Source organism: Emys orbicularis, chromosome 2 (genome assembly GCF_028017835.1).
Source record: "Emys orbicularis isolate rEmyOrb1 chromosome 2, rEmyOrb1.hap1, whole genome shotgun sequence".
Lineage (NCBI taxonomy): Eukaryota > Metazoa > Chordata > Testudines > Emydidae > Emys > Emys orbicularis.
Window position 1 is genome coordinate 22,863,047 of NC_088684.1, and position 24,832 is coordinate 22,887,878.

General features: G+C 38.9%; 1 protein-coding gene across 1 annotated transcript in view; it reads right to left on the minus strand.

Moving 5' to 3' along the window:
* TBC1D31 (TBC1 domain family member 31) overlaps positions 1-24,832 on the minus strand; it is a 43,714-nt gene that overhangs the window by 15,613 nt on the left and 3,269 nt on the right. Inside the window, exons 2-19 of the mRNA XM_065398795.1 lie at positions 23,463-23,609; positions 23,042-23,157; positions 21,535-21,713; positions 18,313-18,464; positions 16,725-16,884; positions 16,294-16,494; positions 14,880-15,047; positions 12,874-12,953; positions 12,627-12,773; positions 12,094-12,227; positions 10,692-10,825; positions 9,775-9,954; positions 8,556-8,788; positions 7,462-7,614; positions 6,375-6,510; positions 5,943-6,035; positions 1,661-1,801; positions 46-240 (exon numbers count right to left, since the gene is read on the minus strand). Coding sequence (XP_065254867.1) covers positions 46-240; positions 1,661-1,801; positions 5,943-6,035; positions 6,375-6,510; positions 7,462-7,614; positions 8,556-8,788; positions 9,775-9,954; positions 10,692-10,825; positions 12,094-12,227; positions 12,627-12,773; positions 12,874-12,953; positions 14,880-15,047; positions 16,294-16,494; positions 16,725-16,884; positions 18,313-18,464; positions 21,535-21,713; positions 23,042-23,157; positions 23,463-23,609 — 2,749 coding nt within the window. The remainder of the gene's footprint in view (positions 1-45; positions 241-1,660; positions 1,802-5,942; positions 6,036-6,374; positions 6,511-7,461; positions 7,615-8,555; positions 8,789-9,774; positions 9,955-10,691; positions 10,826-12,093; positions 12,228-12,626; positions 12,774-12,873; positions 12,954-14,879; positions 15,048-16,293; positions 16,495-16,724; positions 16,885-18,312; positions 18,465-21,534; positions 21,714-23,041; positions 23,158-23,462; positions 23,610-24,832) is intronic.

Sequence of the window (24,832 nt, forward strand, 5' to 3'; positions counted from 1 at the left end):
TCTCTTTTGCACATTGTCTCTCCAAAAATGCAAAGACATGCTTACCCTTTTATCCTCCTCTTCCTTCATTGCTTTCAGCAACTCTGCTTCTTTTACTCTGTTGTCATGAAGAAGTTTAGCTATCTCTTCATAATGTGCCTCGCGGTCCAGATCATCACATCTTTGTTTATACAAGGCTTGGATTCTCCAGTCTGTGTCGATGCACTTCTGATCAGCTTTTGCTAAACTTTCTTCAGCCATCTAAGAAAAAGTGATCAGCCAAATGCACTTACTTTAACTTTAGCACACTATCTGAATACAGATAAAGAACAACGTTCTCCATTCAAACTTAAATTTATTTCACTGCCATTGTTAAAGATCTCTACCAGCAATAGGTGCCAGAGAATTATCGCTGCAGTAGAGCTCTTTCCAAATTCTTTCTTTACAAGTCTCTCTCTTTGCTTATCTCTCACCTCTGCTATCTTCTTATTTATACATGGGGCTTATTTTAAAGAAGGCTTAACTGAACCTCTAATATTTTAGGGGTGCCATTTTGCTAACATTTAAATATTTACTTGATTTGCAAGTACAATTAAATCAGATACCTAAATACTACCATTTCTACCCACAGTTAACTACACCCACAAAATTGAAGGCAGATTAAAAAAAAACAGATGTATATGATTATTTCTGGACAAACTATGGAGACAGGTGCTAAGCACTGGGACAGTGGGGAAGCTTCAACTGTCTTTCAACTGTGCTGCTAAGAGTTCTGAGCTTGGAAACCCAAACAAGCTCGTAATGCCAAGCTGGATCCATCTATTGAGTACTGTAATTTGGAAGTCAATGTCTATAGCGGGGTGGCCAACCTAAGCCTGAGAAGGAGCCAGAATTTACCAATGTACATTGCCAAAGAGCCATAGTAATACGTCAGTAGCCCCCCCCCATCAGCTTCCCCCGCCCCCCAGCGCCTTCCACCCACTGGCAGCCCCGCCTACCAGCACCTCCCGATCAGCTGTTTCGTGGCATGCAGGAGGCACTGGGGGGGTGGGAGGGGAGGAGCGAGGGCACGTCAGGCTCAGGGGAGGGGGCGGGAAGGAGTGGAGTGGGGGCAGGGCCTGTGGCAGAGCTAGGGGTTGAGCAGTGAGCACCCCCAGCACATTGGAAAGTTGGCACCTGTAGCTCCAGCCCCGGAGTCTGTGCTTATACAAAGAGCCACATATTAACTTCTGAAGAGCTGCATGTGGCTCCAGAGCCACCGGTTGGCCACCCCTGTTCTATAGTTAAATTGCCTGCTGATTCCCACCAAGTCTTTAGAGAGCATCACTTGTGACCACAAAGAACCAAAACCCAGATATTTGTTGCCATGAGATCCAACATTCTTGACAGAAAGATAAACTGGGAACCAGCAGTATCTACTAGAAGGGTCATGCTAATTCTCATGTGTCTTCCAGTCTCTGGGAAGACAAAGGAGGGCTTTCACTCAAGCCATGCCTAGCAGGACTTCAATATACTCCAGCTGTCTGAACAGCACTTAAAGTGGGATTCTTTGCATAAGGTCAAAATATAGTAAGTATAGTTGTCAGGAAAAATTAGGATTCCTTTTCTTTGAAAGATTTTCATGCTTGTTTGCAGGAAGAGGAATTCCTTCCAAATATACAAGTTAAATCCATTTTCTTACCACCTGTGCTTTACGGTCCTCATCCCGATCAATTTCTATCAACCTCTGAACTAGATGTTCTTCAAGATCAGCCCTTCTTCGACTGGCATCTATCTCTCCTTTTACTTCCTGTGTCACTGTCTCTTGATCTTTGACAAGTTGCTGTAAAAACAGGTGTGCATAAAAATACAATAATTAAGCTAATACTATACATTAAAGATAATTACAGCTTTTTCATATTAAAAACTTCAGTGCAGAAACGAATATGTTCAAGGATATCAGGTACACCCCACCCTAATGCATTTCATAACCAACCATAAGTATCTCCCTCCCCCAGATTGCTTTATCCACTCTATATTAACATATACGCTGCACCTGAGTTACCACAGTGATTCTACAGTTTATGCTGACATAACTCCATTCAATGGACTTCAGTGGAATTACCCCAATGTAAAGCTGGAATACTACCGTGATGAACCAGGCACATCGTAAATACGTTGTACATCTATAGCACCTTTTATCCAAGGATCTCAAAATACTTCAAATTTGAATTAAGTTTCACAGCACCAATGTGAGATACAGAGATATCATCATACCCACTATCCCGATGGTAAACTAGGGCACAGAGAAATTAAATGATTTGCTGAAGGCCATACAAGTCAGTAGCACAGCTAGGAATCCTGACTCTCAGTACCCTTTTCTAAAATGGATCAGTTAGTTAAATAAGCACTACCCCCTTATCCTGAAGGTCCTGATCATTATAAGACTAATTCCTTAAGCTGCTGACTTTACAGATACTAAGTATAAATAGGTTTAGACTGGTTTGTGTTGCGTAGCCACAATACCCACACTGCAGCTGATTGTATATTTAATAAGTGAACCCTTAAAGACAGTTAACCCCATTATGCTCAGCACAGATTTTGAAATTTCATATGACAAGAAGTATTTTTTATCACATACAAGTGATGTGAAGGTGCATTTGAAAATAACTGGTCAGATTTTTCAGAAGTCCACTTATGTGCATGCAAGTTGGGCTTCGCATGGGTTCAAGATGGGCATCGGTGGGTTTTGAAAACCTGGCTCAATCTTTGTAACTAAAATTGGCATTTCTAAAGCTACCCGCTGGCAGCAGCACCTTTTAACAGGCGGGAAGCCACTTGTCACGTGAAACTGACTATCTTTAAGCAGTAAATATTTTAAAACCTAGTAGAATTCTTTTCTGATTTTTATAGCAGGATTACAGAATAGAAACTGCTTTATGAACAGTACTAATGAAGACATTTTGAAAGAAAAACACTCTTTTTCCATAAACATTTACCCATCCCCTTTTTTTTAAATAATGCTATTGACAATTTTATACTCCGACTGAGGCTTGAGAGCCACAAGTGGCTCTTTAATGTGTCTCCTGTGGCTTTTTGCCGCACATTATATTAAAAGGACTGTGTGATTTAATTAAGGATGCTTTTACTATGTTATTAACCAACTGTAATTGATAAAATAATACTTGGTCAGTCATTTTGCTATGAGAATTATATCTATATAATAACTAAATATTTCCCTGGTCATACTGTTTAAATATTAATATATAGTACTATAGTAAATGCAACAATGAATTCACACTACTGTGGCTCTTTTGGGTAATACTGATCACTAATTTAGCTCCTGAGCCACTGAGGTCTGAGTATCACTGCATTGCTTCAGTAAACATCAGGATATTGTAGACTAACACAGGAGTTGCAAAGAGGAACAGCATTACTTTTAGAGTCATTTCAACTGATGGTAACTTTTTCCTCAGTAATCCTCTTCACCCAAGTGTGCAGATGCAACTTGTAACAACCAAGTTATATTTGTATATACATGAAGGGAAAAAATGGCACAAAGAAGCAGTCCTGAGGTGCCACTGATACTTTTTAATTAAAGAAAGAGGCCTTTCTCTCTCTCGCCCCCCTCCCCCCAATCTGGCCAAAGCAATCAAATGGAATTTGGGAACTGCAAAGGAACAACCATTCAAAACAAGTTTCTTCCAAATATCCCACAAACAATAGATAATTTTGGTAAATTCTCTGGCTACAAGATAAATTGGGATAAGTCAGAAGCAATGAAGATCTCACTGGATCTAGTTACATTTAGGCTATGTCTACACTATGCACCTTTTAGCGACACAGCTGTGCTGCTACAGCCGTGCCGCTAAAAGGTGCGCAGTGTAGCCGCCCGCTGTTTGTCGGTAGGAGAGAGCTCTGCCACCAACAAAAAACTTCCACCCGCAATGAGCAGCATCAGCTTTGTCGGCAGGAGAGCATTTCCGCCGACAAAGCGCTGTTCACACTGGCACTTTTTGTTGGTAAAACTTTTGTTGTTCAGGGGTGTGTGTGTGTGTGTTTTCACGCCTCTGAATGACAACAGTTTTACTGACAAAAGTCCAGTGTACACAAAGCCTTAGATGGCAACAGACAAACCTCAGATATCTTGGTACCTGTTCCTTAAGGAAATTAAAAGCACCGCCAAGGTTAATCTATCCCCATTAATCATGCAGTTAACAAACAATTTAAATAGATGGCAGGCTCTCTCTCTCTCTCTCTCTCTCTCTCTCTCTCTCTCTGTTTATTTTTCCCCAATCAAAATGAATGCTCTTCCCAAGATCCTTTTTATTCTGAATTCCATATTCCTCCCTTTTATTTTACCAAAATCAACACCATGGTCAGGTCCTTCTTGTGGGATGTTGGTAACAAACCCAGAATCTCCTACATAGATTACAGCTCCCTGTCAAAACAGGTGGTTTTAGATTTCCTAGCTTTGAACTTTACCAGACAATAATTCTTAGCCAAGCAGCATAGTGGCTCATTCCCTCATGGTGTAGAACCCTGGGCTATCTCCAGCTGGAAGCAGAATTCGTTGCTTCTTTACCCCTTTCCAATGCACTGCACTGAGATTACTACCAATTCCCTAAAGAACAATTACCAAACTATCATGGCAGCCAAAAATAACTGGCATATTATGTCTACTAAATTTAAAAATCACCCCCGTCTACATACCAGGGCCTCTATCTGGGGTAACACAAAAATCTGTATAGCACGCAACCCCATCATTTGGCCAGACTGGATTAGGAAAGGGATTCTGACCATCAGTCAATTTAATGCAAATGATACCTTCTTCCCTTTTACAATATCAAAAGAAAGGTTCAATCTAGAGACTAAGAAGGAGGGACAATATAACCAACTTAAACATGCCATCTCTGATCTGTTTGGCCCCGATGCCTACGCCACCCATGACCCACCTGAACTGCATTCATTCCTCCAGATATTACCCAGATTGCCAAGACCTATAGTAACATCATATGCACACTTGGTCTGCAAATTTGAATTAAACACAGATTCCCTAAAAAAGAAATGGGAGAAGGAACTAGGCCAATTATTCTCTCCTAACCAATGAAAACAAATTTTAGTCAGTCCTCTGAACTGTTCCTTGGACCTCCATTTAAGATTAATCTAGCAGAAAAATCACATGAGGATGCACTGGATCCCACTCCAACTATTCAAAACAGGCAGCGATAAGTGAAAAAAATGTTGCACTGTGATTCAGCAGGTGCACACTTAACCCATATGCTCTAAGAATGCTCCTATTCCTGTATGTTTTGGGAAGAACTGAATTGCAGTTAATTTTTTCCTATCAAATAAAATTGTATTACAAACTAAACCGAATGTATGTTGATTGGAAGCTGAATACATCTGAAAAAACTTTGGTTCAGCAGAGCACTTACAATTACCTAAAGATTAGTATTACAAAAATGGAAATCCAAAAAACGACCAGCATTTGAAGACTGGAGCAAAGACATCGTAAACTTGGCTATCAAGGAAAGAATTGTATACGGTAACAAATACCCAAGAAAAATTCTCAGAAACATGGGATGATTTCCTGGAAGTATCTGAATGATCTCGTTAAATGCATGAGGCCCACCACTTGCCTCTCCTTCCTCTCTATCCACTTCCTTCCCCCCCAGTCTCTATACTCCTCCTCTGAACTTTGCTTCTATTCTTTATCTTATTTCAATACTTGAACTAGTTGGATTTTTATAAACAAATGTTGTTTGTTTGTAAGTTATGTAATACAAATACTTCATTTATATTTTAAGCATTCATATCATCTATAATTCAGTATTTCAAGTACAGCTAAGGTTAGGTAGCAAATGGTTAATATATTTGAGAAGTTTATGTATAATTTGTTTTTTCTGTATACATATTTTAAAATTGAACAAAAAATAAATAGAAAAAACCCAAGAGACTGTATATAGTTCATTGCCATATACCTGTTCAAAAAGCTGTCTTTGGGATTCAAGTTCCATTTGCCGCACTTCTACATCTTGAACAGTAGCAGCTGTTTCTTGCTCTCTCATGGACACCTAGAGGAAACAAATATACACATAAAAACCCCAAAATGGAAAAGTTTTTTCTTTACCACCATCTCACTTCGTTTTTCAGCAATGCCAACATTTGGATCAATCTGGCTTTTCCCAGGAAATTTTGCTAATTTTAGTAAACTGTGTGGACAGCAGCAGGTGCCAAATTAAACTATACAAATATGAATGAATCAGACACCTGCCCAACTTTGGCTAAATACATCTTGTTTCACAAAACATGCTACAATTGGTTTCATTACTTATCATAAGTTATGAATTTTTTCTTATTTACTTCTCTTAATAAACATTGGAGGAAATATTGCTTAGATGAGGAAAACAAACCTTTCTTGCAATTTCATCATCCAGACGTTTTAGCTCCATTTGACGCTGATCCTGCTGATGTTTCAGGAAACGCCTTCTTGCAGCATCCAATAACTGCAGCTCCTTTACTTTCAACTCTCTTTTCACAGCTGTTAGTCTTCAAAGCAAAAATGAAATAGGAATAAATAAACCTCTACTGGTGGAAGGCTGACACTGAAGAGTGTGATGTTCCATAATAGTTAACCATTAACTGTCACGAACTACTCTCTAACTGCTAACGCTCTTGACATAATAGTTTTGTTTTGGAAATGAAAACTGCACTGTTATAAGACAGATTTAAATCCAAAGAGTGGCACTCTCTCCCATTTCCCACGAAAGTCTCATCAATTCTATAACTATTGGTGTCAATTAAAAAAAAAAAGGGGCACTTTAGTTTGTTGAGAAAATTTCACAATAATATTACTCCACCTCCTGACCAGAATTGTACTCCTCATTCATTAGTAGATAAGGAAAGTCACTTAACCCCTTTAGTCCGCAACTCTCAATTAAAAAAAAAAAAAAAAAATTGTGTACGTTTTATGGGTCTAAAAAAAATCCCCCTTTACAAAAAAACCCTCATGGGGATCTTGAATTTCTCTCACAGTTTATAATCCCAAAGTTTATAGACTCTTTCTACATTATAAATTAGGACTTGGTAGGTAATTAAAAGAAAAACTCTTATCGCCAATAGAAATTTGAGAATATGCACCCTCATTAATATAAATAACTTCTATCACAGTAGCAGCTAAAGGCAACAACTGAAATTGAAGCTCCACTGCACAAACATATAGTGAAAGATAGTCTAAAGAGGCAGGTACGAAAGTTGTTTGGGAAGAGAAAAAGTGGGACTGGAGACATATGTGACTTGCCCAACGTCACACAGCAGGTCAATGGCAGCGTCAGGAACAGAATCCCGATTGCCTGATTCCCAGTCCAATGCCCTACCCACTAGACCGCACTGCTTCCGCATATTACAATTTGAACAAAATAGTGGCCATCTCTGTCCCTACTTGTGATAAAAGATTTAATAGCAGGGTGCTGTAGCCATGGTTCATACTACTACTAATACCTCTGTCTTTGATCTGCCAGTTTTTCCTCTTCTTGCAGCAGAATTTTTCTCCTCTGTTCTTCAGCCTCACGAAGCAGCTCTTGCTTCCGATACCAGGCCTCATCTTCTACTTTTCGCTGTACTGCTTTAGCTTCTATTTCATGAACTAATTGTCTGCATAAAATATTTTTATATATTACCATAGAAACCAAAATAGATTTCAAGAAATTATTCAGGTAGTAAAAACTGCTGGTCATATATTGGAAAAGTATTAATCAAAATTATTATAAAATCTATGTCTGTGCTCAAATTGCCCAGTGATGACTGGGCCATTAAAAGTTTGGTTTACATGCGGCTGGCAGGCTATATGCCCAGCTCTGCGCGGCTACCGGGAACTGGCCGGCATGTCTCCCCGGCTCCTAGGCGGCCACGGGGCCTCCGTGCGTTGCTCCTGCTCTGGGAACTGCAGCCACTGGGAGCTCCGGAGGCAGTGCCTGTGGGAGAGGGCAGCATGCAGAGCCGTGTGGCCACACCTCCACCAAGGAGCCAGAGGGACATGCCAGCTCCTTCCTGGGAGCCACCTGAGGTAAGCGCTACCTGGATCCTGCACCCCTCACCCCCTCCCTCACCCCAACCCTCTGCCCCAGCCATGAGCCCTGTCCCACACCCAAACTCCCTCACGGAGCCCACACCCCCTCCTACAGCCCAACCCCATGCCCCAGCCCTAAGCCCCCTCCTGCACCGCAAACCCCTCATCCCTAGCCCAACCCCAGAGCCCACCCCCGCCAGCCAGAGCCTTCACCCGCCCACGCAACCCCTCATTTCTGGCCCCACCCCAGAGCCCTTACCCCAACCCGCATCCCAACCCCCTGCCCCAGCCCCGTGAAAATGAGTGAGTGAAGGTGGGAGAGAGCAAGCGACGGAGGGAAGGGAGATGGAGTCAGCGAGGGGTGGGGGCCTCGGAGAAGGGGTGGGGCCTCGGGGCAGGGCAAAGGTGTTCGGTTTTGTGCGATTAGAAAGTTGGCAACCCTCATCGCTCTATTTTTCCAGTAAATCCAATAGATATCTACCCCCTCTCCCAATTTTAAGGTTTCCTTCTATTCTCCCATGAATACCTTTCTCGTAAGTATTCTATTTCATCCTGTCTGATCCTCTCTCGCTCCTGAGTCTGATAATCCACAATAAACCTGGGGTATTTATTAAATACTGGGTACTGGCCCTTTGTGAGTGGTATGAAGTCATCAAGCATACGTTGTGGATGGATATCTGCTGGGGTAGCTTCCATAAGATGATAGGCTTCTTTAATCACAACATTAATATCCAGATTGTTCCGATGATGGAAGAAATACTGTAAGAAAAAGTTTTCATTTTAAATCCTACAAAAAGTTGAACAAGTTACTATGCTTTCCCAATAGGTATGTAAACGTATTAGTTAATTCTGTATGCTAAAAGCTGATTAAAAGAAAATGTTGTCATCCTGGCACCACTAGTTAATATAATACATAAATAAATAATGGCTCAATTGACTTAACCCAAACCACTAAATCCTGAAAGAACTACCTCTGCTTCACTCCCTTTACTCCAAATGCTAGGAATGTTAGTCTGCCCTCTCTCCCGTATGTAAATATCTTTTTGCCATACTGAGTGAGAGAAGGATTAGAAGTGCTTTCAACTCTGCTCATGAGTTATGGCCTCAATTCTGCAATACACATGAGAATAATTTTACCCAGATGAGTAATCGATTACTCACATGTGCGTCTGCAAAATTAGGCCCTAATATTTGCAAATGGAGATTTTTCCATATAAAGAATGCTTTTCTTTCCCCAATGCTCTCCATAACTTAGAAGTACAATAAAATATTTTCATTTTAGTTGAGGGGAAATCAACCAAGACTGCCTCACTGTGCTTGCATTTTAGAAGGCAAAATAATGAAGCATCAAAATGCCAGAACCACTTTATATTGTCCTAACATACAGATGTCAATCCTGAGTCCAGAAAGAGAACCAGAAAACAAAGAGTAGTTTAATGGGTAATGAATTTTCCATATTTAAAAAACATTTTCCTTGGCAACAAAAGAATTTCTGCAAGGTCTTAAGTTTCTTTATACTCCTCTCTGCCCATACAACCAAGTGCAGTAAATTGATTAATATTTTATTCATTTCACAGTGAATATATCAGATACTAGAGGACATTGCTCAAACAGGCACAGTATAACTAACATTCAACTGTAACTTTTCTTTTTAAGCTCTCTAAAAATAAATATTATACACGAAACTTTTCTGAACCTACCTAATATAGGTAGCAAGGCTCTGACTTACATAGTAAGGTGTTTACCTCAAAGTCCTCTGTTTGATTACAGTGAAGCAAAGGAGCTCTGGAACATATGATATAGGCAGCAACCATCATGAGAAAGTATGAAGGATGGTTGGAAAAGATATTATCAAACACTTTCAGCCATTCTTCTCTTGTTAGAACCTCAGAGAACAATGTTTCTAGAAGAGGCCAGGCATATAGCTAAATTAATTGGGAAAATTAATAAAATAATCCATTAGTAGAGCTTCTCAGTTCCCATCATAGAAATATTACAAAGGAAGACAAATCTGAATGTGTAGGGGGACCTTTCCTATCTGATGTTGAGATTTTATCTATTTGTAAATACATAGCACATTGGAACTATACCAAAAGATACATAATAAGGTCCCCACCATATGCAGCTGATGAACTAGATGTAGTTTACATAAATATATTTCTTACCTCTCTCATTCTTACTTTCTTTCCTTTCATTTACTCAAAGACAGATGTATGATTTTTCAAATTAGAATTATTCTTAGTAACTAAATAATTAGTAATATATAAATTAACTGTATATTTTAGCTTAATTGAATATTTGGTTTTATGTTACTGTACCTGTTTACTGAATTCAGTCACCACAGTTGTGTGTATTTTAAAAACCAAGATAAAATTATATAAAAAATTGATTTATAATTTTCCCTGATAGATTTCTGAATCTATATGATCGCAAGAAAGGGCAACTTTAAGTCCTACTAAAGCATGTATAAGGAGACACATGATGTAATGCAACAGGATAAGCTGCAGGCAAATGATCATATGTTCTTTATACTCCTATAAGTACACATTTTACTCTGAATTCATTTAATGAGCAAATAAAGGTTTAAACTAAAATGAGGCATTTGAACACTGCCATTTATGAACAGTTATATATAAACTAGGAAGCTAGGTTGGAGTTTTACCTGTGAAGTCACATTGCAGTTTATTAAATGTTGAAGCAATTCCTTGTCATGATGTGCCAAGATATTTTCCACCATACTAAGGACATTGACTGGAGGATTAGGAAAATACTCAAACCAGTGTTGACACCAATTAACTACAAAAGGAATAAAACAAACCACTTGTAGCTTAATCCCTCTGACACTGAGGGATGGCACACTACTGAAATCATCTTACTTTTCAAATGATGTTCCTTCCACTTTGACTCAGATACTTACATTACAGTACTTACAAATTCAATGTTCTATAATCTGCAGACCCACTAAACAGAGGTTTAGTTTTATAATATCTGTTAATATCTCTATTACACATATGTCTGTTATTAAATGTATATATTTACTTCTTCACACAACGCATGGTCAACCTATGGAACTCGCTGTCATGGAATGTTGTGACGGCCAAAAGTATAACATGGTTCCAAAAAGAATTAGATGAGTTCATGGAGGACAGGTCAATCAATGGCTATTAGCCAAGATGGTCAGGGATGCAACCTCATGCCCAGGTGTCCCTAAAGCTCCAACTGCCACAAGTTGGGACTAGATGACAGGGGATGGATCACTCAAAATTGCATGTTCTGTTCATTCCCTCTGCAGCATCTGGCACTAGCCACTGTCAGAATAAAGGATACTGGGGTAGATGGACCATTGGTCTGACCCAGTATGGTCATTCTTATATTCTTAATTCAAAGATGCTCTTTTTAATCCCATTGTAATGGGCTCTTATGGCTGGGTCACTGAGCATCAAAATATTTTTAACCTGTTAGGACCAAATCTGGATACTTATTTTGCAACCAAACTATGTATTTTGCAAAATAGGTTTTTATGCAAGGTAACTCTATGCTATGTGTGCACTTTGCAGCAGCTGCAATGACTAATTTCAGTGCAAGATACTTTAAATTTACTATTTTTCTTCAGAAACCAAGCTACTAAATGCTAGCTGTCCTACTCAAGTGATAACTCCAGCTTAGTACAATAAATATTTTAAACTGAGACAGAGGTATTTCTTTTGACTACGGTCACGCCAGGTCTCAAGCCAGAATTTAAAAGATTAACACGACAACAAAATTGTATTGGACAAGTGTTCTTTTACTGATTAGACTTAAAAGATACTGATAAGATAAATTGATAAAGATGCCTGTTAAAAGTCAATATAAGGAAGTTAAATTGTGTTTGTTAGCTATGATTTATTTTTTTTGCAACAGCTACATTTTATCATACTTCCTGGTGGATGCCTTTTATACATTTTAAAACAGTACATAAACTCCTCAGTGACCTATAAGAGAATCCATGCACACCACTTTATTTCAAGCAAGGCAAATTTGGGGAAACTAAATAAGTTAAGTGTGTGGTAAAAATCCTTGCTTACCTATTACAGTAGCAACAACTTCAAAGCAGATCAGCTGGTTGTTCTGGAATAATTTTACAAATGGGAATGCTAGCAGAGGTATGTATGGTGTCTCACCAAAGATAGCAGACCAGTGAGCTAAAGCAGATAAGGTCCTGTATACGAAGACAAACAAGTACTTAGAAAATATCTGTACAGAGGAAGAGAATCATGCTTGGTTATCACAGCACAAAAATGTGATAAGGCATCTGAAGCTTATGATTTTAAACAGCACTGAAGTATAGCAAGAAACACTGTGGCATTCTATGAACAACTAGGCAGAAGATTAGGGGACAATTAACTCTCTCATAGAAGTAACAGAAAATATTTTATAAACTGAAAGCATCTATAGTCATAAAACATACCAACCAGAAAACTGCTAAATAAGAACAACTTTGGTGTAATAAGAAGGTACTACTTTATGTGGGGCTTAAATTTTGCAAAATAAACCAACCTTCCCCAGAGATTGTCCCAGTCAGATGGTTTAACATCAATGAACGTACACATAAATTTACCTTTGTAAGACTCTCAACAGTTTCCTACTTTTCATGGGGTATTCATCCTTTAGGTGCACAAATGCAGAATGGATACCTTTATCTATTAGGCTACTAAATGCTAAGTGGTTTTCAGGAAGTTGTAGTAAGGCACGCCAAACAAACATCCTGCAAGTAAAACGTAGATTTAGCAAAGAAAATTCCCTTTGTTAAATCAGTACAGCAAAAGAGATTTTAAATTTGCATGCACGTACACACCCACACCCACCTGTATTTTGCTGGATATTCTCCAAATCCTTTCAGTAAGGCTTGTAGACGTTTCTTGTTTAATCCATCTGGCAACTCGTTCTACAAAATAGGAAACAAACAGTAATTTGAAATAGTGTTTTTGTCCCTATAATCTCTATTTCTGATTCATTGAGTTAGTGGACATGGAGGGGTCATGTGGTTTTGTTTTTTAAATGTGTATTTATAATGGTCAGAACCCAGGTCTGGGTGTCAGGACCCTGACTTCTAATCCCAGCTCTGCCACTGATTCACCATGTGGCTTTTGGCAAGTAATGTATTTATTTAGATTTGTTGAGTAACTGCCCTATACCAATCTTTAGGCACTACGATAAACAAAAAATCACAACATACCTAATGAAAATGGATCCTCCCTGTATAAGTTTGACCTCTTTGTATGTCAGTAAACCCATTGGTGAACAGTCACATATCCCAGGGAAACAGGGGGGCTCTGAAGCTTACTTGTTTAAGTGGTTTGAGATCTTCAAATCAAAGGTGCCAGGAAATGTGAAGTACTATTACTTGAAAGCATTGATTACTTTAAAAAATACTGAATCAATTTCCGTTAATCTTGACCTTTTTTTTTTTTAATTTAAGTTTCCCTAAGGCTCAAACCAAATATAGGTTTCTAGCTTCAACGGTTTGTATATCTAAGTGTAAAATTTCTAGTCAGACCATATGGGGAAGTACTTATAATCAAGTTCATTTTTAAAATGATAGAACCTACTCTGCTAAGACTTTAAAAAATATCACTTTGGGTTGAGAAAAAGCACTGAAAATTTTAGTACAAAATCATGTTTTGAGAAAATTATAAGCAAATGAAAGAGAGAGGCTATAACCATAGGACTGGAAGGGACTTTGAGAGGTCATCTAATCCAGTCCCCTAATGGAAATCGGAATTCAATCTTAAGTATATCAGCCACTAGTAACACCTACTATAGCAATAATTTTATTTATAGTAGTACCTGCCACAGTATTCTAGGCATTTTGCAGCAAAATAAATTAAATGCTTGATTCAATACCTAGAGAACTCAATGGAAAGACTCCCACTGATTTCAGTGGGAGTTGGATCAGACCCTAAATCAGTGGTTCTCAACCAGGGATATGTCTACCCCTGGGGGGTCCACAAAGGTCTTTCAGGGGGGTACATCAACTCATGTAGGTATTTGCCTAGTTTTACAACAGGCTACACAAAAAGCACTAGCAAAGTCAGTTCAAACTAAAATTTCATATAGACAATGACTTGTGTATACTGCTCTATATACTAAAATGTAAATCCAATATTTATATTCCAATTGATTTATTTTATAATTATATGGTAAAAATGAGAACGTAAGCAATTTGTCAGTAATAGTGTGCTGTGACACTTTTTAATTTTTATGTCTGATTTTGTAAGCAAGTAGTTTTTAAGTGAGGTGAAACTTGGGGGTACGCAAGACAAATCAGACTCCTGAAAGGGGTCCAGTAGTCTGGAAAGATTGAGAGCCACTGCCCTAAATGACTAAAAATATATATGATTAATTTACCAGTAAAGTCAGGATATAACCATAAGTTTTAAGCTTACATATAAATAAAAAAATCAGCAATGAATGCCTTTTGCTGTAATTAATATTATTGTAAGGAGGATACATGTCATTTAAGATAAGAATTGAGGAGAATTAGCAAGGTAATTGGATGAAGAAAATAAACAGTGGTATCAGAGAGTAACAATCATGAAATATATAGATAACCATAAACCAAGTGAAAGCCTTGGGAAACAGTTTAGAAGTAAAGTTAACAAATTAGAATAACAAAGCTCTACAGCAAAGATATGTAAGGAAGGTAACAGGTGCAAACAGTACATTGGCCAGATTAAAGATTTAGCAAACATTTGGATGTAGAAAAGTAAATTGTTGGGGAAATAGTCAATGGAGAGTTGCTTTGGCAATGAAAATCAAATGCTACAGATAGAGAAGAGAAACATTTACAGTATTTACAATTTGCTCTCACCTCTTTATTTTCAAGTGAAGTGTTCACTTGTGGTTTTAGCACTCTGGTTTGAGTTTTACTTCCTCTCGATTTCCAAGGCCTCTCTGACGTTACTCTCATTGTAAGTTTACTTGCTCCCAACTTGCCTTTTGACAAATCTTCAACTACTTTAACCAAGGGTGGTGGTGGCTAGCATCAAATAAGAATGATACAATTAACATCTTATGACACTGTAAGAAAGAACATTTTACAATACCCACCTTTATAATGAGCACACTTTAGATTATACATGTTGAAAGACGTTTGTGTTATAAAACATGACTTGATGAGACACACAGTGTAAACCAAAACCAAAATCCAAAAAGATGTGATAAGTGAATGAAAGTTAAACACACTTAACGAGGAATGTTACAAGCAAATTTATGTAGGTTCTAAATCGTGATTTTCAAATGTTGACTCAACCAGAAACAATGTATCTTCTGAATTAGATGTACAAGGATGCACACTAGTATGTGGTTTGACTAACATACAAGTATTGTTCTGTGTTTAAAATAAATTACTTCAGTGTGAACTTGAATGTTACTATACTACTTTGCACTTCAGAGTGCTATACAAACATTAGCTAATTCTCACAAGACCCGTGTAGAATGTGTAATATTTCCATGTTAAATATGAGGAAAAATGAGTAACAAAGCAGTTAAGTAAATTGCCCAAAAGTCCTACACAAACTCAGCATTTAAGTTGGGAATGGAAATCAGGTCACCTGACTTGAAGGCCTGTGCTCAACTCCTTATTACACAGTAAACCTTATATGCTTACTTTTAGTGTGTGATGATTTATGATATATAGAATTCTGGATTTAGAAAAGTGTCTCCCCCCCTCCATGTCTCCCTACAGAAGTTATTTTCATAGTAAAATAAAAACCTTGTCTTTATAATATGTATTATTTACATAAGGGACTAGCTATATGATTGTTTTATAATCATGGCTTCCAAGACCTGATGAATAAACTGGGAATACTTCTTGACAAATACAGCATTACAAAGCTCATTTGTGTCTGCAGATAAAGCAATATCTGTTGCATGGTACAGTATTTCCAAGAAGGAAATGGACAAAAAACTGTATGATCAAAGCCAAGCTGATAAAAAGGTGTGCACAGCCTAAATTGCTGTGAGAAGAACAGAAAAACTGGAAGATAGAACATGATTAAATATTTTTAAAACAAAATTTGCCTAACAGACTGGAGTAACCACAAAATGAGGTCTATAATCCCTATGTTGTTTATCTTGCATTCTATATTACATAGCTACAACGTATGAGAGTCAATGACACAAGGACAAATTGTATTTTCAGTACTGAATTTTTGGGTGGGTGAGACTGACTTTTATTGGTATCTTAATGCTGTTTTTGTGATTTACTTTACTTATAACTCTACCTTATTTACTTCCTGCGTTAAAGCCTGGACACTGTATATGTTGAGGCTACCATTTTGCATTACTGATGCAATGTACCGTCCATTTGGGCTAATAGCTGCTGTGCTGATTCCCTCCTCATGATTCCCAATGTCAAACAGATGTTTGCACGTCTGTATATTGATAAATCTCATAATATTATCTTGACTTAGCACTCCAAGAACCTAGAAACAAAGGAGACTTCTATAAATTAGTCCTAATGCAAAACAGAAAAGAAAAGAATGAAATCAAAATTCTGAAATAAAAAAAATTGAAGCAGCAATAGAGCAAATATTTAATGTAGTAACTTTCCTGCATATAGTATAGATTGAATAAGAAAAGCAAATCTCAGAAAGTATGTGATTTCAGTTAAGAAACCACGTGATTTTGTTCTTAAACTTCCTATACAACTGACCTGATTAGAACCACCATCAAAACTATCAGGAAGGAATTCCAGATGGCGAACAGCTCGTACTTTTGTAGGCATCTGGATTATTCTTAACAGCTGTTTTGACTCCAGACACCACAAGTGAAGATGATTCGATTTTCCTCCTGTTACTAGCACCCGGCCATCTCTGCATCAGAAACAGGACTAAGTTTGTATCAGACCAATCTAAGGCTTGGTCTACACTTACCCCCCAATTCGAACTAAGGTACGCAACTTCAGCTACGTGAATAACGTAGCTGAAGTTCGAAGTACCTTAGTTCGAACTTACCTCAGTCCACACGCGGCAGGCAGGCTCCCCCGTCGACGCCGCGGTTCCCCCGTCGACGCCGCGGTACTCCTCTCGTCTAGCTGGAGTACCGCAGTCGACGGCGATCACTTCCTGGTTCGACTTATCGCGTCCAGACAAGACGCGATAAGTCGAACCCAGAACTTCGATTCCCAGACGCCGAACTAGCGGCTGGGTGTAGACATACCCTAATCTACTGCTAGTTACAATTGTAGGGCCACATATTATCTTCCATGCTCACAAATCATCACTGCTGAAGATCATAATTTCTGTTGTATTGTGTTGCAAGCATATAATGTTGAAACAGCTCTCAAATGAAATAAAAAGCAGGTTTTGTAGTGGATATTTATAAACTTCATTTTCAGTGTAAATTAAAAGAGAGATCTTTTTTTCCCAGTGGTCATGGGTTTGCAGTACAAAGTGGTGCTGCTGTTCTCAGCAAGGAACAGTGCAATCTATAGATGGGTTCAAAATGCTACCACTGATCACTAAAGAACTTTGGGGAAGTTGAGATTCCAAAGTTGTGGGCTTTGATTCATCTTCAGTTAAAAATCTTTGATTGTTCAGACAAAATAACATGATCAAGGGGCAGAGAGTGATATCCTTTATGGGTTTATAAAATAGCTTAAGTAAGTTGCTGGATAAGGATGGGGAAACATTAACTCATTTAGTACAAACTAAAACCAAACAAGTGTTATCAATGGAATATTACTGTTGTGCATCTTTTTAAAATGTTTTATAAAAGACTTCCTATTAATAGTAGTAAGTTTGGATCACTGCTCCAGCTACCTCACTATTCTCAGCAATGGCAATATTGCTGTAATTGCTTATCTTCATAAGTAATTTTGGCTGCAATATCTTTTCTTTGCTGGCATGCAAATTGAGATGGCCTGAAGCGGACATGATTGACTCATGCACTTCTGAGTTCATTTTTCTTCTTTGTACTGAATACACTTAGAGCTGGTACCAAAAGTGTTTTCTGTTAACTCCTCACCTTTATTGGACTGTGCAGCCCTGCACAGAGATTGTTGGAGAGAGTGATTAGTCTGCTTTTCTTTTCTGTATGAAAACCTAAATACTTTTTTGAGGGGGGGAAAAAATCTCAGACTAACATTTTGACTTCTGTTAAAAATAACTTTGGTATCTAGTTTAGAGGTGAAAAACTACAGCTCAACACTTGTGCAAAACATTTTAGAAAAAGGAGAGAAAAATCTGTGTTATCTGCTAAGAATTTTGTAATATTTTCTGAGTATTTAAGTAGCAATTTACCTGGTAACGGCAAAGACTTTATAATGCAACATAGAGCCTTCTATTGGAGTTGGCAACTGGTATTTACATTGAAGAGTATCACATTCCCATGCAAAGACAGAATTATCTTTGAAACAGCTGAGGATGGTGTTGCTTAGTGGAAGAAAGAAAACCTGAAAGAATTAATACGAAAAAGGAAAAAAAATAGAATAATTTTCAGGCTAGTTGCCTTATAATAAAAAGAAATATTACATTTGAACTTCAGAAATGTCAGAATAATATAGCAGTAAGTAGGGCCCTACCAAATTCACGGTCGTGAAAATCGCGTCACGGACTGTGAAACCTGGTCTCCCCTGTGAAATCTGGTCTTTTGTGTACTTTTATCCTATACTAGATAGATTTCACGGGGGAGACCAGCGTTTCTCAAACTGGGGTCCTGACTCAAAAGAGGGCCGCAGAGGTGGGGGTCGCAAGGTTATTGTAGGGGGGTTACAGTATTGCCACCCTTACTTCTGCAGTGCCTTCAGAGCTGGGTGTCCGGAGAGTGGTGGCTGCTGGCCCGGGGCCCAGCTCTGAAGGCAGCAGCATAGAAGTAAAGGTGGCAATATCATACCATGCCATCCTTACTTCTGTGCTGGTGCTGGCGGCAGCACTGCCATCAGAGTTGGGCTCCTGGCCAGCAGCCACAGCTCTCTGGTCACTCAGCTCTGAAGGCAGCACCGTCACCAGCAGTAGCGCAGAAGTAGGGTGGTAATACTGCAACCCCCCTACAATAATCTTGCGACCCCCCCCAAATCCCACTTTTGGGTCAGGACTCCTACAGTTACAACAACATGATATTTCAGATTTAAATATCTGAAATCATTAAATTTACAATTTTTAAAATCCTACTACTATGAAAATCCTTTTAAAATCCTATGACTATGACTACCCTTCCAGCAGCAGTTTCTGGCCTAAAGCAAGTTGAAAGTTGCTGTTCTTTTATTTTAACGAATTGGGGTATTCTGTTTGTTTCCTGGTTTTGTTTTACTCTAAAAAGTGTGTTAAAAAGGGCCACAAAATAATGCTGAAATGGCAGTTTGACACTCTGGGAGAAGGGACAGAACAAAATGTCCCCTTTTCATCTCTTTTCTTCCTCTCCGAACTAAAACTGCCTCTCTTCACCTACCAACATCATGAGGTGCTTTTTGTCTCATTCTTTAGCTTTTGCTCCTGCACTTTTTGAGCATAGGTGATATAGATCTTACTAGGATTCTAGCTGTGCACTGCTGGGACTGGTGCAAAACCATCAAGATGGGTCAGGAAGTAAATCAGAATGTAACTTTACAGTCAGTGTCCCCAGTCATACTCTACTAATAATATCAGCACTTCTTAGCCATACCTCTTAACGCACTAAATGTGGGTAAACATAATTATCCCTACTTTAAAGATGGGAAACTGAGGCTCAGATAGGTTAAGTGATTTGTCTAAGGACACACAGCAAATGAATGGCAGAGCCAAGAACAGAACCAAGCTCTCCTGACTCCCAATTCAGTGCCCTATCCACTGAATCACGCAGCTTTCTGATGAGATACTTTACATTAGGGGCTGTATGAATTTATCACCTTTAGAAAGGAGAGGCACTAGTTTGGGATTTTAGTAAAATCCTCTCAGCACACATAGTGTTTGTTTTATCAGTGACCAGGTTAGCCAGCTGAAGTCCAAGTTTACCTTATGTTTAGGATGCAGTGCAACATTAATCACCCTGGCTTTTCCTTAATTTGGACCTCAGACTGAAGGCAATTATCTCATTCATGGAAAGGAATGGCAGATGGTGAGGTGGGTCTCATCTGTGCCATTTCAATTAAACAATTCATGTTAATTTCTGTAATACATCGTGGCCATTGTAATATGAGTGTGAGTAAAAATAATAGTTATCTAAAGTTTCCACAATACATACACAGACTACAATGACAAAGACAAATTCCTGAACTTCAGCTGAGCTGGTATTTTAAAACAGAAGCTTCATTTAGCATTCTCAAAATTTGTATATACCTAATACTACATGGTTGATAATTTGTAATACAACAATAACAGATAATCAAATACAGAGAAATAATTCTACTGAAGGGACAGCATAACCCACAAGAGACCTAAGACGCATTCTTCAGAGAATTTCCTTATACTAAGTCTGATTCAAGTCCTACTGAAATCAACAGGAAAGCATTCATTGACTTCAAGGGCTTTCGGCTCAGCCCCATTATCTTTGTATTGCATTGTTACATTATTTTATTATATATCTGCACTCAACATGGTAAATTTTCATTCAAAGTTTACATAATTATTTTTTATTTTGTTGGTTTAATGGTTTATTTCAACATGGAAACTCATGGATTCTACCAAATTCCAAAAGCTATTGGCAGAAAACTTTACCCACTCACATATGCTAAATGTGGAATACACTACAATCACTTGCTGATTGACAAGGGATATATCAAATTCATCCCCTAATGAAGTGCAGGCACCTCTGGGATAAACATGACAATTATTTGAACAGTGCTCACTACACAACAGTTTTAGGACAGGAAGTGAAAGATGTATCTCTAATTGAAGCTACAGGGTGACTTCCAGAATATAATAGCCCTAGCTAGAATCCAGTAAAGAAACCGGAGTTAACAGCCCTACACTTTAGAAAAAATAACAGGAGTACTTGTGGCACCTTAGAGACTAACAAATTTATTAGAGCATAAGCTTTCGTGGGCTACAACCCATTTCTTCGGATGCAGAAGTGGGTTGTAGCCCACGAAAGCTTATGCTCTAATAAATTTGTTAGTCTCTAAGGTGCCACAAGTACTCCTGTTATTTTTGCGGATACAGACTAACACGGCTGCTACTCTGAAACTTTAGAAAAAGTGTCATGGGTTTTCAATGGCCGCAAGTGGTGAGGACCTCCGTCTTAAGGCACAGTCTTTCAAAATAATCTCCTGCAGCATAGTGCCCTCGAGCACTGTGCTCTGACGTTGCTTCAATACTGATGAAACATTACTACTTTATGCAGTGATTAGGTGTTCCCTGCAGATCTCCACAACTACTGTCCCATAACCTTATCTTGTGAGATCTGATGGCAAAGGTGAGATGGTTAGAGGACAAAGAAAAGATTGATCTATTTTTTTAAAAGAATATTTTTAAGTACTCTTGATTTTAGTATGTAGTTGTATTCTCAGGTATGTTTATATACCCTTTGTTTAATGACTCTTTACTGACCTTTTGAATACCCACAGATTGGCGGACGTTCAACTTTCTTTTTCTTTGGAAGGTATCGAGATCCCAGAATTGTGCTGTATCAGTGGATGTAGTAATGGCATATCTGCCTGAACCATGGACGGAGATTGAAGATACTGAAGAATCATGTCCCCTCATCCAACTAACTAGCTCCTTGGTGTCTATAGTGTAAATGAAATTGATTAAAAAGTTATGCAAAGTGAAACAACAAGTCCTAGTATTTTTCAGTACAAACAATATGAAGGGTGTGGTCTCTTGAGAATGCCTAATGTACCTTTATTTATCATCACTATCGAACAAATGAGGAACAAGTGAGTTGTCCTTTATGTAATTCCTACACACTATGGGAAAAAACATTCTGCTGATCAGTGGGAAGTAATGGATTTCATAAGTTATTCTTCTACAGCTATCTTGCATAGACTTGTTTAATCTGTCTTCAGTGATCAGTCTTAAAAGTTGTGAACGGAGCCCAACAAACAAGCTGGAGATGCCTCCTAGGCAGACTTTGCCAGTGGGAACGTTAATGTTCAACCACACCCCCTCCCTCCAAAAAACAACATAGTTTGAAGGTTCAAACACTTGTTTTAACTTGTGGGTGAAATGAGTGAGTTACTATTTATACATACAAGGAAGGTTGGTTTAATGAACAGCAGGCTATGACCATAGGAACCTCTATATTCTGATGCAACATCCTGATTAATTTTTTAGGCATGGGAGTTTAACACATTTTCATACTGTTGACCACCTTTTAGAGCGATTGTCTCAGACCACCTTCTCTCCCATTCATGATTGCATTACCACCTTCCCTCCCACTGGCAACTGGATAATATATTTGTGGCAACTACATCAATTACTCACATAGTAAAGCATTTAAGCTATTTGAAAACTTGTTTTGTACTGCCAAATCACACTGGGGAAAAAAAGAGTCAGCACCATGTGAACAGCCAGCTGTCTTTGGACCAGTCAATAAGATTTGTGTAAATGCATCCAAAGACTTAATTTGGTCTTAGTTGTGTGTGCATACATATTGAAAGGAAAAAAGAGAGGGAAGGACTTCAGAGCTCTTGCAAGATGAATGCCTACTTCTATTTCACCATTTTGTAAGCTAGATTTTCAAGGAATATACTTCTTTATAACCTTATTAGTAGCTATTTAGTTCTACAGTTGGTTACAATCCTCAGCAATTATACTGGTGGAAGAATACCAAAATCCAGAATGATATCTGGTTGGTTTCCACTACTTAATTAAAAGAGTCTAAATCCAGATTGTCTGAAACAGTAGCAGTAAGAATGCACTTCTTAAATGGGGGGAAAGTAACATTATCTCTGAAGATTAACTTCTGAACAATGAATTGCCAATATTGTTAGCCATTTAACTACTAGTCAGATCAGAAATAACTAATTATTATGCTTGATTAATTGTGATATGGATTTGCTATGAAAATCAAACTATTCTTATTTTTCTAGTCAGATTTTTAAATGTGTCTTACCTGTATCAAAGCATTTAATGGAATAATCTGCCAAAGCCACAAGATATTCAGTCTTCCTGCGAAGATTAAACGCCAAAGCAGTGCAAGCCTGCATCGTTCGCTGAACAAGACTGAATCTATTTAAAAAACAAAAGAAAAACCAACCACAGCCCAATAGTCAGAAACACTTCAACTCAGTGTCCAATGAACTAAATATGCTAATCAGTTTGAACATACTTTACCTTGTGAAAGAAAATTTCATGCAATCTTCCCCTCCCAACCAGTCCCAGTCAAAACAAACCCCGTTTAACAAAGAGAAACAAGCGTCTTAAGTGGGAGGAGTGTTGCAAAAAACTGACTTATGTATATCAAGAAACCTAAGACAACAATATAGGTTATCAAAAATAGTAACTGAGAGCCACACAGCAAGAGAAATGTTTACCTGTTTCCAGTCAAGTCAAAAACATAGATATTCCCTTGGTGGTCTCCAGCAAGTAAAGAATCTCCAGAACTGTCAAAGGCCACATTCAGAAAACGTATTGTCTTTGAATGATATCCTGTGGCACTGTGAATAATGTTTACTATGACTCTATGAGGAAAACAAACAAATCACTTGGTTTATTACACCATTGTTAGCATACTTTTCTCTACAATCATTAAAATATATCCAATATAAAAACATTTTTAGGTTATGTTTTTGCAATTCTGATAGAACTGACTTTTGAGGAAGAACATACACTTGTAAATGTTTTTAAAAGTATATTACACAAGAGATTATTCGCTGTCTGACAAGCGAATTAGACCTTCTGTAAAGAAATCTAATGAAAAATTGAAAAGTAGCTATGATTCATGAGAAAAATTCATTTAGATTAGGTGGAGTCAGGAATTATATGCTATGGGGGGGGGGGAGGGAAATCACTGAAGACAGCTTTTATCTATATTCTTAAAAATTAGCGTCAGGCCAATCTCTGTCATGTCACACTAATAACTTAAGATATTATGAGACCAAACTGGCTCTCTACCATTTCTGTCTTTCACAGATATCTATCCTTTGGGTTTGTACATGAGCAGGGGACGGGAGCAGTAGCAGCAGCCAAGGAGATACTGGTAGTCTAAAAAGCAGCAGCTAGCACCAAAAGATTGGGGTAGGAGAGTGAAGAGCACATGGGTCTGACCCTCCCTTCAAGAACCAGGGGCAACTGCCTGGAGGGAAATCCCTTTAGGGATCAGAGGGGCCCTCTGATCGACCACCAAGTGGGAAGGGGAAACAGAGTCTGTGTAATTATACCCCACAGGGCATCTCTCAAAGCGGGATTCACCCACTACAGTTTGCAGTGGAATCAATAGAAGGGGAAAGGAGAGGCCCAGGCCCCTCTCTTCTCCAGATAAGAAGGCCTTCAAGAGGGCAAAAGTAGGGTTACCATATTTAAAAAATAAAAAAAGAGGACACTCCATGGGCCCTGACCCCACCCCTTTCCCACCCCCGGCCCCGCCCCTTCCCCAAAGTCCCCGCCCTAACTCCCCCTCCTCCCTCCCAGCCACGCAAAAAGGGCTGCCCGAGCGCTACCGGCTTCACGGTTTGCCGGGCAGCCTCCAGACCCTGCACCCCCGGCCGGCGCTTCCCCAGGGCAGCTGGAGCCCGGGAGGGGAAGCACCCAGCCGGGGGCGCAGGGTCTGGAGGCTGCCCGGCAAACCGTGAAGCCGGTAGCGCTCGGGCTTCAGGCAGCCCCCATGCCTCCGGACCCTGCGCCCCCGGCCGGGCACTTCCCCTCCCGGACTCCAGCTGCTGTGCTCCTCCCCTGACGCTTCGGC